The sequence below is a fragment of the Vanellus vanellus genome (genome assembly GCF_965231255.1).
Source record: "Vanellus vanellus genome assembly, chromosome: 5".
Taxonomy (NCBI): domain Eukaryota; kingdom Metazoa; phylum Chordata; class Aves; order Charadriiformes; family Charadriidae; genus Vanellus; species Vanellus vanellus.
The window spans coordinates 20,117,522-20,130,797 of NC_138910.1; the positions used below are offsets into that span (position 1 = coordinate 20,117,522).

The 13,276-nt window shown below is 40.7% G+C and overlaps 1 protein-coding gene across 1 annotated transcript in view; it reads right to left on the bottom strand.

The window, feature by feature from the left end:
* Window positions 1-13,276, bottom strand: part of KCNH7 (potassium voltage-gated channel subfamily H member 7) — a 253,766-nt gene that overhangs the window by 31,815 nt on the left and 208,675 nt on the right. The window contains exon 10 of the mRNA XM_082484494.1: window positions 6,048-6,300. Coding sequence (XP_082340620.1) covers window positions 6,048-6,300 — 253 coding nt within the window. The remainder of the gene's footprint in view (window positions 1-6,047; window positions 6,301-13,276) is intronic.

Consider the following 13,276-nt stretch of genomic DNA (forward strand, 5'->3'; position numbering starts at 1 on the left):
CTGGATGAGGGGAGAGTCATGGATGTCATCTACCTTGACTTTAGCAAGGCTTTTGACGCTATCTCCCATAACATCCTCATTAGGAAGCTGAGGAAGTATGGGCTAGACAAGGTGACAGTGAGGTGGATTGAGAGTTGGCTGCGGGACAAAACTCAGAGGGCTGTGATCAGCGGCACAGAGTCTAGTTGGAGGCCTGTAACCAGTGGTGTCCCCCAGGGGTCAATACTCAGTCCAATTTTGTTCAATATATTCATTAATGACCTGGATGAGGGGACAGAGTGTATCTTCAGCAAGTTTGCTGATGATACCAAACTGGGTGGGGTGGCTGACACCCCAGAGGGCCGTGCTGCCATCCAGTGTGACCTGGACAGGCTGGAGAGCTGGGCAGAGAAGAACCTAATGAGGTTCAACAAAAGCAAGTGCAAGGTCCTGCACCTGGGGAGGAAGAATGTAAAGCACCAATATAGGTTATGGGTGGACCTGCTGGGAAGTAGCTCGGAGGAGAAGGATCTGGGGGTCGTGGTAGACAGTAAATTATCCATGGCCCAGCAATGTGCCCTTGTTGCCAAAAAGGCCAGTGGAATCCTGGGCTGCATAGGGAAGAGTGTGGCCAGTAGGTTGAGGGAGGTCATTCTGCCCCTCTACTCTGCACTGGTGAGGCCACAACTGGAATACTGTGTCCAGTTTTGGGCTCCCCAGTTCAAGAGGGACAGGGAACTGCTGGAGCGAGTCCAGCGAAGGGCAACTAAGATGATTAAGGAGCATCTGCCTTATGAGGAAAGGCTGAGAGAGCTGGGACTCTTTAGCCTGGAGAAGAGAAGGCTGAGGGGAGACCTTATTATGGCGTACAAGTATCTAAAGGGTGGGTTGAAGGAGGATGGAGCCAGGCTCTTGTCAATGGTTCCCAGTGACAGGACCAGGGGCAATGGGCACAAGTTAGAACATAGGAAGTTCCGTTCAAATACACAGAAACACTTCTTTACGGTGAGGGTGACAGAGCACTGGCACAGGCTGCCCAGGGAGATTGTGGAGTCCCCTTCCCTGGAGATTTTCAAGACCCGCCTGGATGCAGTCCTGAGTGATGTGCTCTAGGCAATGCTGCTTTAGCAGGGGAGTTGGACTAGATGATCTCTAGAGGTCCCTTCCAACTCTGAAAACTCCGTGATTCCGTAATTCTACAAGGTCCACAGCCATTGTATTTTTGAAGGATTTGGCACAGAATTACTGTTGTCAGGTCAGTGCTGATCAGACCTTACTCAGCAGCATCAAAGAGTGCTGAAAAGTTGAGGGGATCTGGGGGACAAACCCAACATTTCTCAGAACTCTGATTTCTGTGATGAAGTTGCAATACTTGTTAAGGGTGGACATGTTACCTCTGTTGGACTGAAGTCTTTTCAACCCCAGAGGACAAAACATTGAGTGTTTTTTATGTCCATCTCTGTGTGTAGGTTTTTCAGAAAGAGGAATTAACTAAAAATGTTTGGCTAAGTATTGATAATTGTTAGGTTTCTGTGTGATTTCATTGCACAGCAATTTTCATTTGTATCATCCATTTTTTTTAGCAGATTCTTCAAGATATCACAGACTCATTGTTTGGAGCCAGCTATCAGGTAGGCTCTACCCTCATCGATTGTGCAACAGATATGGGCCCACAGAGCAGTTCCTTCCAGCTGCAGTCGTGCACAACTGTCTCTCTTTCTGTCTGGACCACTGTTCCCTGGGAGAGCGGGACTCCAAACTGTGGTCCGGGCGTGAGGAGCTGTAGGATGGAAGAGATATAGTGGTATCACCCTGCAAATACCTGGGTTTCTGTTGCACTGTGAGAGCACAGGGATCTGATATGAATAACATGCAAAACTCAACCACTTTGGTCCAGGAAGAAATTAATGAGTTCATAAACTTGTCAGTTTTTCTGGACTGTGGATCCTCTCGCATGCCTCCAGGGAAACCTGCATGCTCAATTACCTCTCTGAAATGCCTGTATGCCAACACATGCAGCATGGGGAATAAAGAGGAAGAACTAGAGATCCGTGTGTGGTCACAGGACCATGATCTCATTGCAATTACAGAGACACAGTGGGATAGCTCGCATGACTGGAATGCTGTCATGGATGGCTATGTACATTTTAGGAAAGACAGGGTAGCGGGGCGAGGTGGTGGAGTTATTCTCTACGTAAGAGAGCAGCTGTAACATATCGAGCTTTGCCTAGGGGTGGATAAAGAACATGTTGAGAGCTTATGGGTAAGAATTAAGCGGCAGGCTAATATGGGTGACACTGTTGTGGGTGTTTACTACAGACCACCGGATCAGGAAGAGGAAGTCATTGAGGCCTTCTACAGACAGCTGAAAGTGGCCTCATGATCATAGGCCCTTATTCTTGTGGGGGACTTCAACCACCCTGATATTTGCTGCAAAGGCAACCCAGCCAGACACGCACAGTCCAGGAGGTTTCTGCAGAGCATTGATGATAACTTTTTGACCCAGGTGGTGGAGGAACCAACAAGGAGATGTGTTCTGCTGGATGAACAAAGAAGGACTAGTTAGGGATGTGAAGGCTGGGGGCAGCCTTGGCTGCAGTGACCACGAGATGGAGGAGTTCAGGATCCTGTGTGGAAGAAGCAGGGCAAAAAGTAGAATTACAGCCCTGGACTTCAGGAGAGCTGACTTTGGCCTCTTCAAAGAACTACTTGGAGGAATCCCGTGGGTTAAGGCTCTAGAAGGCTCTAGAAGGTGCAAGAGAGCTGGTTAATATTCAAGTACCACTTCCTCCAAGCTCAAGATCAGTGCATCCCTATGAGTAAGAAATCAGGCCAAGGAGGCGGGAGACCTGCATGGGTGAGCAAGGAGCTTCTGAAAAGACTCAAATGGAAGAAGGAAGTTTACTAAATGTGGAAAAAGGGACTGGCCACTTGGGAGGATATAGGAATGTTGTCAGAGTATGCAGGGATACAACGAGGAAGGCTAAGGCCCACTTGGAATTAAACCTGGCAAGAGATGTCAAGGGCAATAAGAAGGGCTTCTTCAAGTACATCAGTAGCAAAAGAAAGGCTAGGGAAAATGTGGGCCCACTGCTGAATGCGGTAGGTGCCGTGGTGATGGAGGATACAGAGAAGGCGGAGTTACCGAATGGCTTCTGTACTTCAGTCTTTACTGCTAGAGGCCAGCCCTCAGGAATCCCAGACCCTGGAGGTAAAAGAAAAAGTCTGGATAAATGAAGACTTTCCCTTGGTTGAGGAGGATTGGGTTAGAGATCATTTAGGCAAACTTGACAGCCACCAATCCACGAGCCCTGATAGGATGCACCCACGAGTGCCGAGGGAGCTGGCAGATGTTATTGCTAAGTCACTCTCCATCATCTTTGAAAGGTCCTGGAGAACAGGAGAGGTGCCTGAGGACTGGAGGAACACCAGTGTCATGTCAGTCTTCAAAAAGGGCAAGAAGGAGGACCCGGGAAACTACAGGACAGTCAGCCTCACCTCCATCTCTGGAAAGGTGATGGAACAGCTCATTCTGGATGTCATCTCTAAGCATGTGGAGGATTCATGAAGGGGAAATCATGCTTGACCAATCTGATAGCCTTCTATGATGGCATGACTGGCTGTGTAGATGAGGGAAATTGGTGGATGTTGTCTACCTCAACTTCAGCAAGGCTTTTGACACTGTCTCCCATAACATCCTCATAGATAAGCTTAGAAGTGTGTGTTAGATGAGTGGTTAGTGAGGTGGATTGAGAACTAGCTGAATGGCAGAGCTCAGAGGGTTGTGATCAGCGGCACAGAGTCTAGTTGGAGGGCTGTAACTAGCAGTGTTCCCCAGGGGTCAGTACTGGGTCCAGTCTTGTTCAACATATTCATCAACGACCTGGATGAGGGGACAGAGTGTACCCTCAGCGAGTTTGCTGATGACACAAAACTGGGAGGAGTGGCTAACACACCAGAAGGCTGTGCCGCCATACAGCGATACCTGGACAGGCTGGAAAGTTGGGCAGAGAGGAACCTAATGAAGTTCAACAAGGGCAAGTGTAGGATCCTGCACCAAGGGAGGAATAACCCCACGCACCAGTCCAGGTTAGGTGTTGACCTGCTGGAAAGCAGCTCTGTGGAGAGAGACCTGGTAGTCCTGGTGGATAACAAATTGACCATGACTCAGCAATGTGCCCTTGTGGCCAAGAAGGCCAAAGGTATCCTGGGGTGTGTTAAAAAGGGTGTGGCCATCAGGTTGAGGGAGGTTTTCCTCCCCCTCTACTCTGCCCTGGTAGGGCCACATCTGGAGTACTGTGTCCAGTTCTGAGCTCCCCAGTTCAAGAAAGACAAGGAACTACTGGATAGAGTCCAGCGGAATGCTCCGAAGATGATCAGGGAACTGGAACAACCCTCCTATGAGGAAAGGCTGAGAGACCTGGATCTGTTTAGCCTTGAGAAGACTGAGAGGGAATCTCATCAGTGCTTATAACTATCTAAAGGATATGTGTCAAGAGGATGGGGCCAGACTCTTTTCAGTGGTGCCCAGTGACAGGACAAGGGGAAATAGGCACAAACTAGAAGACAAGAAATTCCATCTAAACATGAGGAAAAACTTATTTGCTTTGAGTGTGACAGAGCACTGGACCAGGCTGCCCAGAGAGGCTGTGGAGTCTCTTTCTCTGGAGATGTTCAAAACCCGCATGGATGCGTTCCTGTCCAACCTGCTCTAGGTGAGCCTGCTTTGGCAGGGGGGTTGGGCTGGATGATCTCTGAAGGTCTCGTCCAACCCTCACCATTCTGTGATTCTGTGATTCTGTGATTCTGTGATTCTGTGATTCTGTGAGTGCTATAGAAGTTTACAAGTTTTTGATGTAAGAGATGAAATCCTTGATGAACCACGCTGTTCATCATCAGGGGAAGACACTCACATGGGTAAGTAAAAACCTCACAGTGTTATACTTGCATGCTCCCTATTTTGCTTGTGTCTAAAGCTTGCCTGGCTGATGAGGTGCAACAGCATGAGATGACAAATTACCTTGATAACACTATGTAAACCTAGGGAAGGATTGCTGTAGGCACACCTTTGTACTTCTGCTCACATATCCACCCTGAAAAGTACTAGCAGAATAATCAGTCAGAAGTGGATTAATAGCACATATTGCTAACAGTCCACATTTTGCTTCAGCTACTTATCTGGCTCTAAGTTCCTACAGTGGATTATACAGAACACATGAATGATGTTGCAGCTGGTGTAGGTGGCCGTAAAGCAAAATCCTTACTCATCTGTGCAATTATTCTTTGCGTTCCTATTACCTGATACTACATTGGAGGAACAAATCGGTAGTCTTGTTTACATACGGTTTCAGTTATTTTACTTTTAAAATTGCTGTAACTAAAGAAGTCTTACTGGTTGCACAGAAAAGCCATCACCAGCTGCAGGTGAGCTTCCAACTCGACTGAACATTGCTCTGAGCCATCTTCATTGGGAAAGAAAACAAGTAGCTCCCCATGCTATACAGACAAGAACGTGTTAATAAGAAATATAGAGGAAACACTGGTGTCATTACAGTTAAGTATCAATATAGATCAGATTAATGTGTTATTCTTTTCCTTTTCTATATGCTCAGTGCACAGAAGCAGTCATTTCTGAAAACTGCTGGAAGACATTTTGAATGCCTGAAGTAGATATGTGTTTTTCTCCAGTTAGCATATAGGGGGTTTACGTGCCTCAGTATCCTCATACCCTGTTTAAGAAAAGAGCATTCTTGACTTTGGTTCTTGTGGCATAATCAGAACTGGAGTAATTTGATATCTGCTTGCATCAGGTTGCAGCTTACTGCTTACCTGGGGAAAAATCTGACTCACTCCTGCTCTTATATTTAAGATATCCAAGGAAGTGGGCTCTCTGGTGCACATGAATTATTGCAGTAACGAAGACTTTGCGCCTTAAAAAAATTATTTCTCTGCTTGATTTTAAATAACAGTGAATAAAACATTTACAAATTTCCTTCCCCAGGAACAACAATGGATATTTCTTTTCAATCCCCTGACTCTTTTAATATGCCTTGTAGTAATCTACTTACCAAGAATGGCTACAACAATGTCACTCTTAAGGATTTCAATGGACCCTCTTGACACAAAGTAAAGAGCAGTGAGAACATCTCCACAGTGCACTAAAGTGTCTCCAGGAGGTGCATGCGTTGTCTTAAATTTCATAGCCAAAGCTCGAAGACAGCCTTTACTGGCACCCTGGAAAGCTTTGCAATTCTGAAGCAAATTTTGGTTGAGGTGAAGACAAATGTCAGCTTGTAAGCATTCTGGAAACCCCTTCAGGACCTGGAAAGACAAGCATAAGGATTTCATGTGAATGCTATGAAAGTTGCTTTATATAATTTTTATGTTTTCTTCCTGGACAGAAAGAAAAAAGTGATATACAAATAGAGGTGGCCCTAACAGCTTAGAGTGTATTACAATTCAACAAGTGCATAGTTTAATCTATACTTCAAAGCTTATAAAATGTGAATACTAATGCATATACTAACGTGTGTAGTGGTTACAAAATTCTTTCATTGCAAGAAATAGTGTCAAGGTATATGATTGAATATACTGCAGTAAAATAACAAATAAGACAGATAAAGGGAGAGTCTTGACTGAATTTCACCTATTTGGACTAATATGTCTATTTCCTTTTCATCAATTATAAAAGGACTACATTTAACATGAGAGATTTTTGCTGAAATAACCATCACGTTTGTAAAATGAGAGCTATCTGAACAAGATCAGATATTTTTCGGAGAGAGGGCACTCTGAAACAATGATATGCAGATTTACATAGGCAGATGATTAGTTCAGCAAACCACAGGGCTAGTTGCTATGGTCCTTGCTCATCTCTTACTCAGAACAATGGGAGTTTGCCTAATGTGGAATCATGGGATTCCTCTTGGGTACCATGGCAACATGTTCATTTTGTTTAGGACTAAAAAAGTGATCTACTTACAACGTGGTCAATATGTGTGAGCTTTTCTAAATTGCCTAGGATCATGTTACCTCTGATTCTTTTAGAATCAATAAACATTTCTGCTACTGGCTTCTATGTGAGTACTGTCCACCTTGTGACTGTGACCACTGTGTTAAGGAACGGGCCTGACACATTATTGTGCACCACCATTTCTTTCTGTTAAATCCTGTTATCTGCTGTCAATGATGTTAATGGCTCATATGCTTTCCTTGGGACCAGCTCTATCTGTTGCATATTTCTAAGGACAGAACATGAACTGATGCTACCAGTCCTATGAATATGTGAACAGGATGTGTCCTTTTGTTATTAGAGCTGTCTATTAATTCATTCCTGTTTATATTCTGCACTGTTTTTTTCTCCTGCACAAAAAAAAAATCAAACCAGAATGCATTCACTTGTTGCTATATTAATCCTTACTTCAGCACAATAAAGGTCTGTGCACTCATTCTTATTGCATAAAGATATTTGTAACTCACATCCCTTGCTAATGGCGAAGATGAACACATTTCTGATATGAGGCTTCTGTCCACACAAGCCAAGCTATGATTTACAAATGAAATATTAGTACCTTTAACTGAGTTGAAATGTTTCTATGATTGCTAATGGAAATCAATGCTGTGAAATAACAAACAGAATGTTTTAAAACACATATATACAAAAATTTTATGAGCTATAGGGCATTACCACATGAAATTTATACATCCTCAGAAAAAGCCAGCATTCAACAACAATAAGCAAAAGAAAACATGATAATGAAAAGCTTCTGTGGTGCCACTGTTTTCAATATCTGTCACACCACTAGAAAGAGCTTAGTATGCAATTACTCTTCTTATTTTAATGTAATTATACTAATATAAAAATACTGTGGGTTGTAGAAACTTATTTACTGAATGATACTGAGAAACTGGTAGCCAAATACACCTTGTCAATGATACAGACGGAGAAAAATTGCAGGTGTTTATTTTGAAATTCTTCTCTAGTCATTTGAGTAAAAAAGACCTATTCTGAATTAATTCTTTTGCTATACATCTACCTGAATATAATTTAGAAAAGCTCCATTTTTTATAGGATGCAAAATAGGAAATATATTTTCAGTTCAGAGGTACTTACAGGAAAAGCTATTTGTATTGTTAGGAAGTGAGGAGCACAGCCTTAGGATAAATTGTATTCATTTTTCACATCAGCTTCTGTTTATCTCATTTATCAAGGGATTGTACTTTACCATTAAGCAAAAACCATGCAGACCATGTGTGTTGGTTTATATTTCTGAAGATACTTTGGGTATTTCTTTAAAGAAAGAATTATTTTGATAATTAATTTATATGTAACATGAAACTGTTCTAAAATCATTGCATATTAGTTAATAATTATTTATATGCCAATAACATCTGAAAGATACTAGCCTCTTTTCAAATATCTGTGATTAAAAAATCCCTGCCCCATGGAGCTTACACTCTAAAATATTTGTTGTACATCAGAGAGGAAGGACACTTACTCTTTAATACCACAATTGTCAAATGTCTAGAAGGAAGACCGATGCCCAAATAATATTGACTTCCAATGGAGTTTTGGAGTTAAATCCATTAACACAAGTTTAGAAATACAAGAAAGAAGCTGATTTGAAGATAAATTTGTTAAAACATTATATACTACAATACTAAAATGAGCTTACCATATCGCGCACATTGTATGTAGTGAGGTATTTAATCCAAGTCCAGTAGGTGACACTGTACAGAATTTGATGTTTCCAAACTAAGTTTTATGTTGAGCAATACAGATATCTTGCCAACCCAAGCCTCCACGTACATTCCTAATATTCAGATTTGCATTACTTTGAGAAAATATTTCTTATTCATCAATTTTTAGCTCGTATTAATACAGAAGTATCTGATTCTCACAGATATCTTTGGTTGTCTTTGTAGAGCCGGAAAAGTTGTATTGAAATTAAGTTCTTATAATGTGGCAATCAACAGCAATACATTATGTGTACACATACTGACAACTCTAAATGTTAGAAAATCATCCATGCAGTCTTCAAAATCATAAGATTAGCTTAAAAATAACAAAACTCTAAATATTGCATTTCACTTCTTTTCATTTGTTGTGAACTTTTGGAATCTTTAAACACATTTAAGTCACACTTCAACGTGACAAGAAAAGTTTAAAATACACTTTTCTAAACAACTAAAAGCAACATAATCTTGAAATTATATGAATGCAGGACTAGGTAATGAAAAAATAAAACCATTTTCAAAATAAAATTTCGAAAATGATAAAGCTAGAATTGATCTTTAAATTGCATTATTCTCAATGACAAATCCAAAATTAAGAAATCATTTGAATACAGGTTTGGGTTTCAATCGCTCCATTCTTTCCTGACATGTTTCTATTATTACACTCAATATCTCCTCAATGGTGATTCCACTGGGCCCTGGTGAGAAAAATCTTGGCTTCTCATGGCAAGAATCATGTTTAGAATCAGAACTCATGCATAATTCAAGAGATACAAATCTTCTAAAAACACATTTAACAAGATATACAATCAGCCTCAACCAACTCCCCTCAAAAAAAAAAAAAAAAAGAAAAGGAAAACCAGTTATGATGCCGTGACCATAGGCTCCAGTTGTCTCTCATTGATAGTTATCAAGTCCAAATTCAGTCATCTCTTCCTGTCTGGAATAAAACTTTTTCCATGTCAAATAATGTTGGTTTAGCTACTTGACATGCTTAGAGAGGAGGAAAGTGTCATTCAGAAAGAAGTAAAATATTTTGTGTGGAATAAGTGATTGAAGTTTAGTGAGGATAGCAGGGACATGATTCATATTGCCTTCAAGAATGTGGTCTTTTATAAGTGGAGAGGGAGTCCAGCTTCATTAACTTCTCTTTTTCAAGATGACAACAAGATATCACTTATATATGTATCAGACTTCTATGTGCCCTAAGCTCAGACAACTAGCAAATGTTTGGGGCAAAGATAACTTTGTTTTGGTTGGATAAATGATAAGATTTATGACAATTTTTAGGTTTTCTATCCTCGATTCTGGAATGGGTATTGACATCTGTCCCACAGAAAATATTTAGAAAGCATCCAAGCCAAAACAAATCAGGATATTAGCTGCAATAATTCTCATTAAACATGGAAATGTCACATTCTATATCAACAGAAGCACAGAATGGTTGAGGTTGGAAGGGACCTCTGGAGGTCATCTCGTCCAACCTCCCTGCACAAGCAGGGCTACCTAGAGCTGGTAGCCCAGGATGATGTCCAGATGGCTTTTGAATACCTCCAAGGATGGAGATTCTACAACCTCTCTGGGCAACTTGTGCCACTGCTCAGTCATCCTCACAGTAAAAGTGTTTCCTGATTTTTGGACGGAACATCCTGTTTCAGTTTGTGCCCATTGCCTCTGGTTCTGTCACTGGGCATCACTGAAAAGAGCATGGTTCCATCTTCTTTACACCCTCCCTTCACGTATTTGTTCACATCGATGAGATCACCCATGAATGAGCCTTCACTTCTCCAATCTGAACAGTCCCAGCTCTCTCAGCCTTTCCTAATATAAGAGATCCTCCAGTCCCTGCAGTCTGACAGTCAAAGATATTCCTTTAATTTTGCACATAATCTTCCATCATACATTTTTTCCTGTTGAAATATAGGTGGGTCAAACATTCAATGCCAGGCAGCAGCTGAAGAGAGAACAAGAGGGCTCTTGTATGTTGTGGGTCTGTTTGGGGTATGTTGAAACTCATTTTGACTAAGACTTTCTTGTCCTAGAATCAGTCACACTTATTTTTGAGTGGCAAGTACGCAGCATATAGAGGGAAAGATAAAGGTAGACTCTCAAGTTCATCTGGCAATTTAAGCTGGCATAAACTGAAAGAGGAATTCTGGTCTTTCCCCACATTATGTTTATTCCTGCTCCGTGTTGATCTCTCCTTGTGAAATGGTTTGAGAAATTGATCCATGCAAAAACTAACCCAGCAAAAAAATTGAGCAGCTGAAGGTACAAAGAGGCAGGAATAAATATACTTTGTGTCATAGACTACACATACTTAATGTCTATTTGGGTCTCATGTGCATATCTCAGGATATGTTGGCATTGGCATCACTAAATGCTGAATAAAATTCTTGAAGAATTTGAATAATAAATTTTGAAGTAAGTATAGGGAGCAAACACCATGCCTTGGAGGGTTCACTTTAGTGGAGATTTATATTAAAAATTAACATTTTGTCTGTTTTTGTTCCATAAGAATGAGTGAAATTAACTCACGCTAATTCATATATCTGGTGAAATAACCTATGTCTTTATCTTTTATCTTTCTGCCACCTAATTTTAGCACTAATCTGAGACTCTCTAGCTGCACAGATCACGCTGCATAGATTTTGAATTAGGATCTCTGTCCCCAAGTGGTTGTTCCCTCTGATGGAAAGAGTAGGGTGGGATTTAGTTTTGTCACAAACATTTGACTCTCAGATTTTAATAACAACTTCATCTAGGCTAAGCGTTTCTGTAATTCAACCTAGTTCTGTTTCTAGAAAGAATTTACAACTTACCATTTCTGTGATAGTTAATTACAGAAATTAACTCTTTCTATAAGCTGAAGGCCAAAGCATTTCCAAGGGCTTTTGCCATTTAGAAAAGAATGAACAAGGTCACAGGTGGCGATAATTCTGCTCCAACAGCTCTTGGGCTCCACATAGAATAAGGATTATTTTCGACATTTTCTCTTCTTTATACAGAAAAATATTGCAGAGTCAGATTATCTTTTTTATTATTTTTTTTTTTTGCAGGATATGAAGGAGTTCCTTACAACAGTTGAGACAGAAGTGAAGCAGTGTGTGATGATGAGCTAATTCGCCTTTCAATGAGATTTGAAGTCTGACAACCTTATCAAGTATTAGGATCTTTTGCTTTTAGTCATTGGCATGACACAGATTTGCGTGACATTTTTATGTTGAAATTACTGGAGCTGCAGTGCATCATTCTTCATCTATAATGTTGCAGCTTCTGAGCACATCTGAAAGGTGATCTCTGAGATAAGATATATTGCTGGGTAAGAGGACAGAGAATTATTTCCGTTTCTTAGACTGTTGACTCCCTCATCAACAAAAAGTTTAAGGTCTGTAGAAGCTGGAAGCTGACCAGATTCATGTCTTTCCAAAAATACAATGATAGTTGGAAAATTGTTAATTGCTCTTCTTTTTGAGTTGTTAGACCACAAAATATAATGCAGTGAGAAACTGATAAAGGATCACTTTGCAAATAGATTGACATTTTTGAACGTTTTTTTTCTTCCTGTGAGATCTTCTTTTCTGTACCTCGATTCAATGTAGGCATTCATGTTTTTTAAGTAGTCTTGTTATAGAAAATGAAAGAACAGCTTTACAGCTAATCATATCTGAGGTACTTTCTGATAGGTTTATATGTCTTATGATTTCCATTATGACATATACACAAATAGCAGTACTACTTTCCATCATGATTGCATATTCCCTCTATTTAACCAATTACTACTCGTTTTTGTTCCAAACACTTCTAATTTGGATTACCCTTCTGATGGTATAAGTAACTCCTCCTTCCTATTTTTTAAATTTGAATTTACTGTTCTAATTCTCTGGTTCAAAGGTATTACTGGCAATAGTTCTATTGGTAGAATTGTTTATGTCATAGGACGTGATCACAGCGGGAGGAAAAGCATGTCACCCAGTGACCAGTGGCAAATTTCTCACAAAAAAAGCCTTACCAAAGCAACGGTAAACCTGCCCTTTATTTGATACAGTAGCATTGCTGGTTCTGAACCTTCAAGTTAGGTGTGTGCTCTGCTGTACTTGCATGATCACTGTGGCCAAGATAACTTATCAGAAGTGTAAAATCGACCATTTGCTTGCATGCTTGCAGGAGAAGGTTCCATAAATTTATACATAAAAAATCTAACTTGCTCTCTCCTTTCATGGTATGGGGTAAAACCCAAAATAGAAAGGCATCTGCCCCACATCCAAAATTTCAATTAACGAATGTGTACATTTGGCTGAACACTTTCCAAACCTTGTCCCACTTATTTACCTCTTTGAACTCTTTTTAAAGGTAAAATAAACCAGTAAAGCTATTCAGATGCACAGAAGATCCATGGAAAGAAGGGGAGGAGGATTGTAAAAACATGCATAACTTAAAAAAGGATCTCAAACACTAAATATGTTGTCTTTTTAGAGTAAGCATCACAGGCATGCTATTATCAGTCCTGGACTGATAACATCGGAATGAAGGGAGGAAAAGAAGGCAAAGAGAGTTTAGG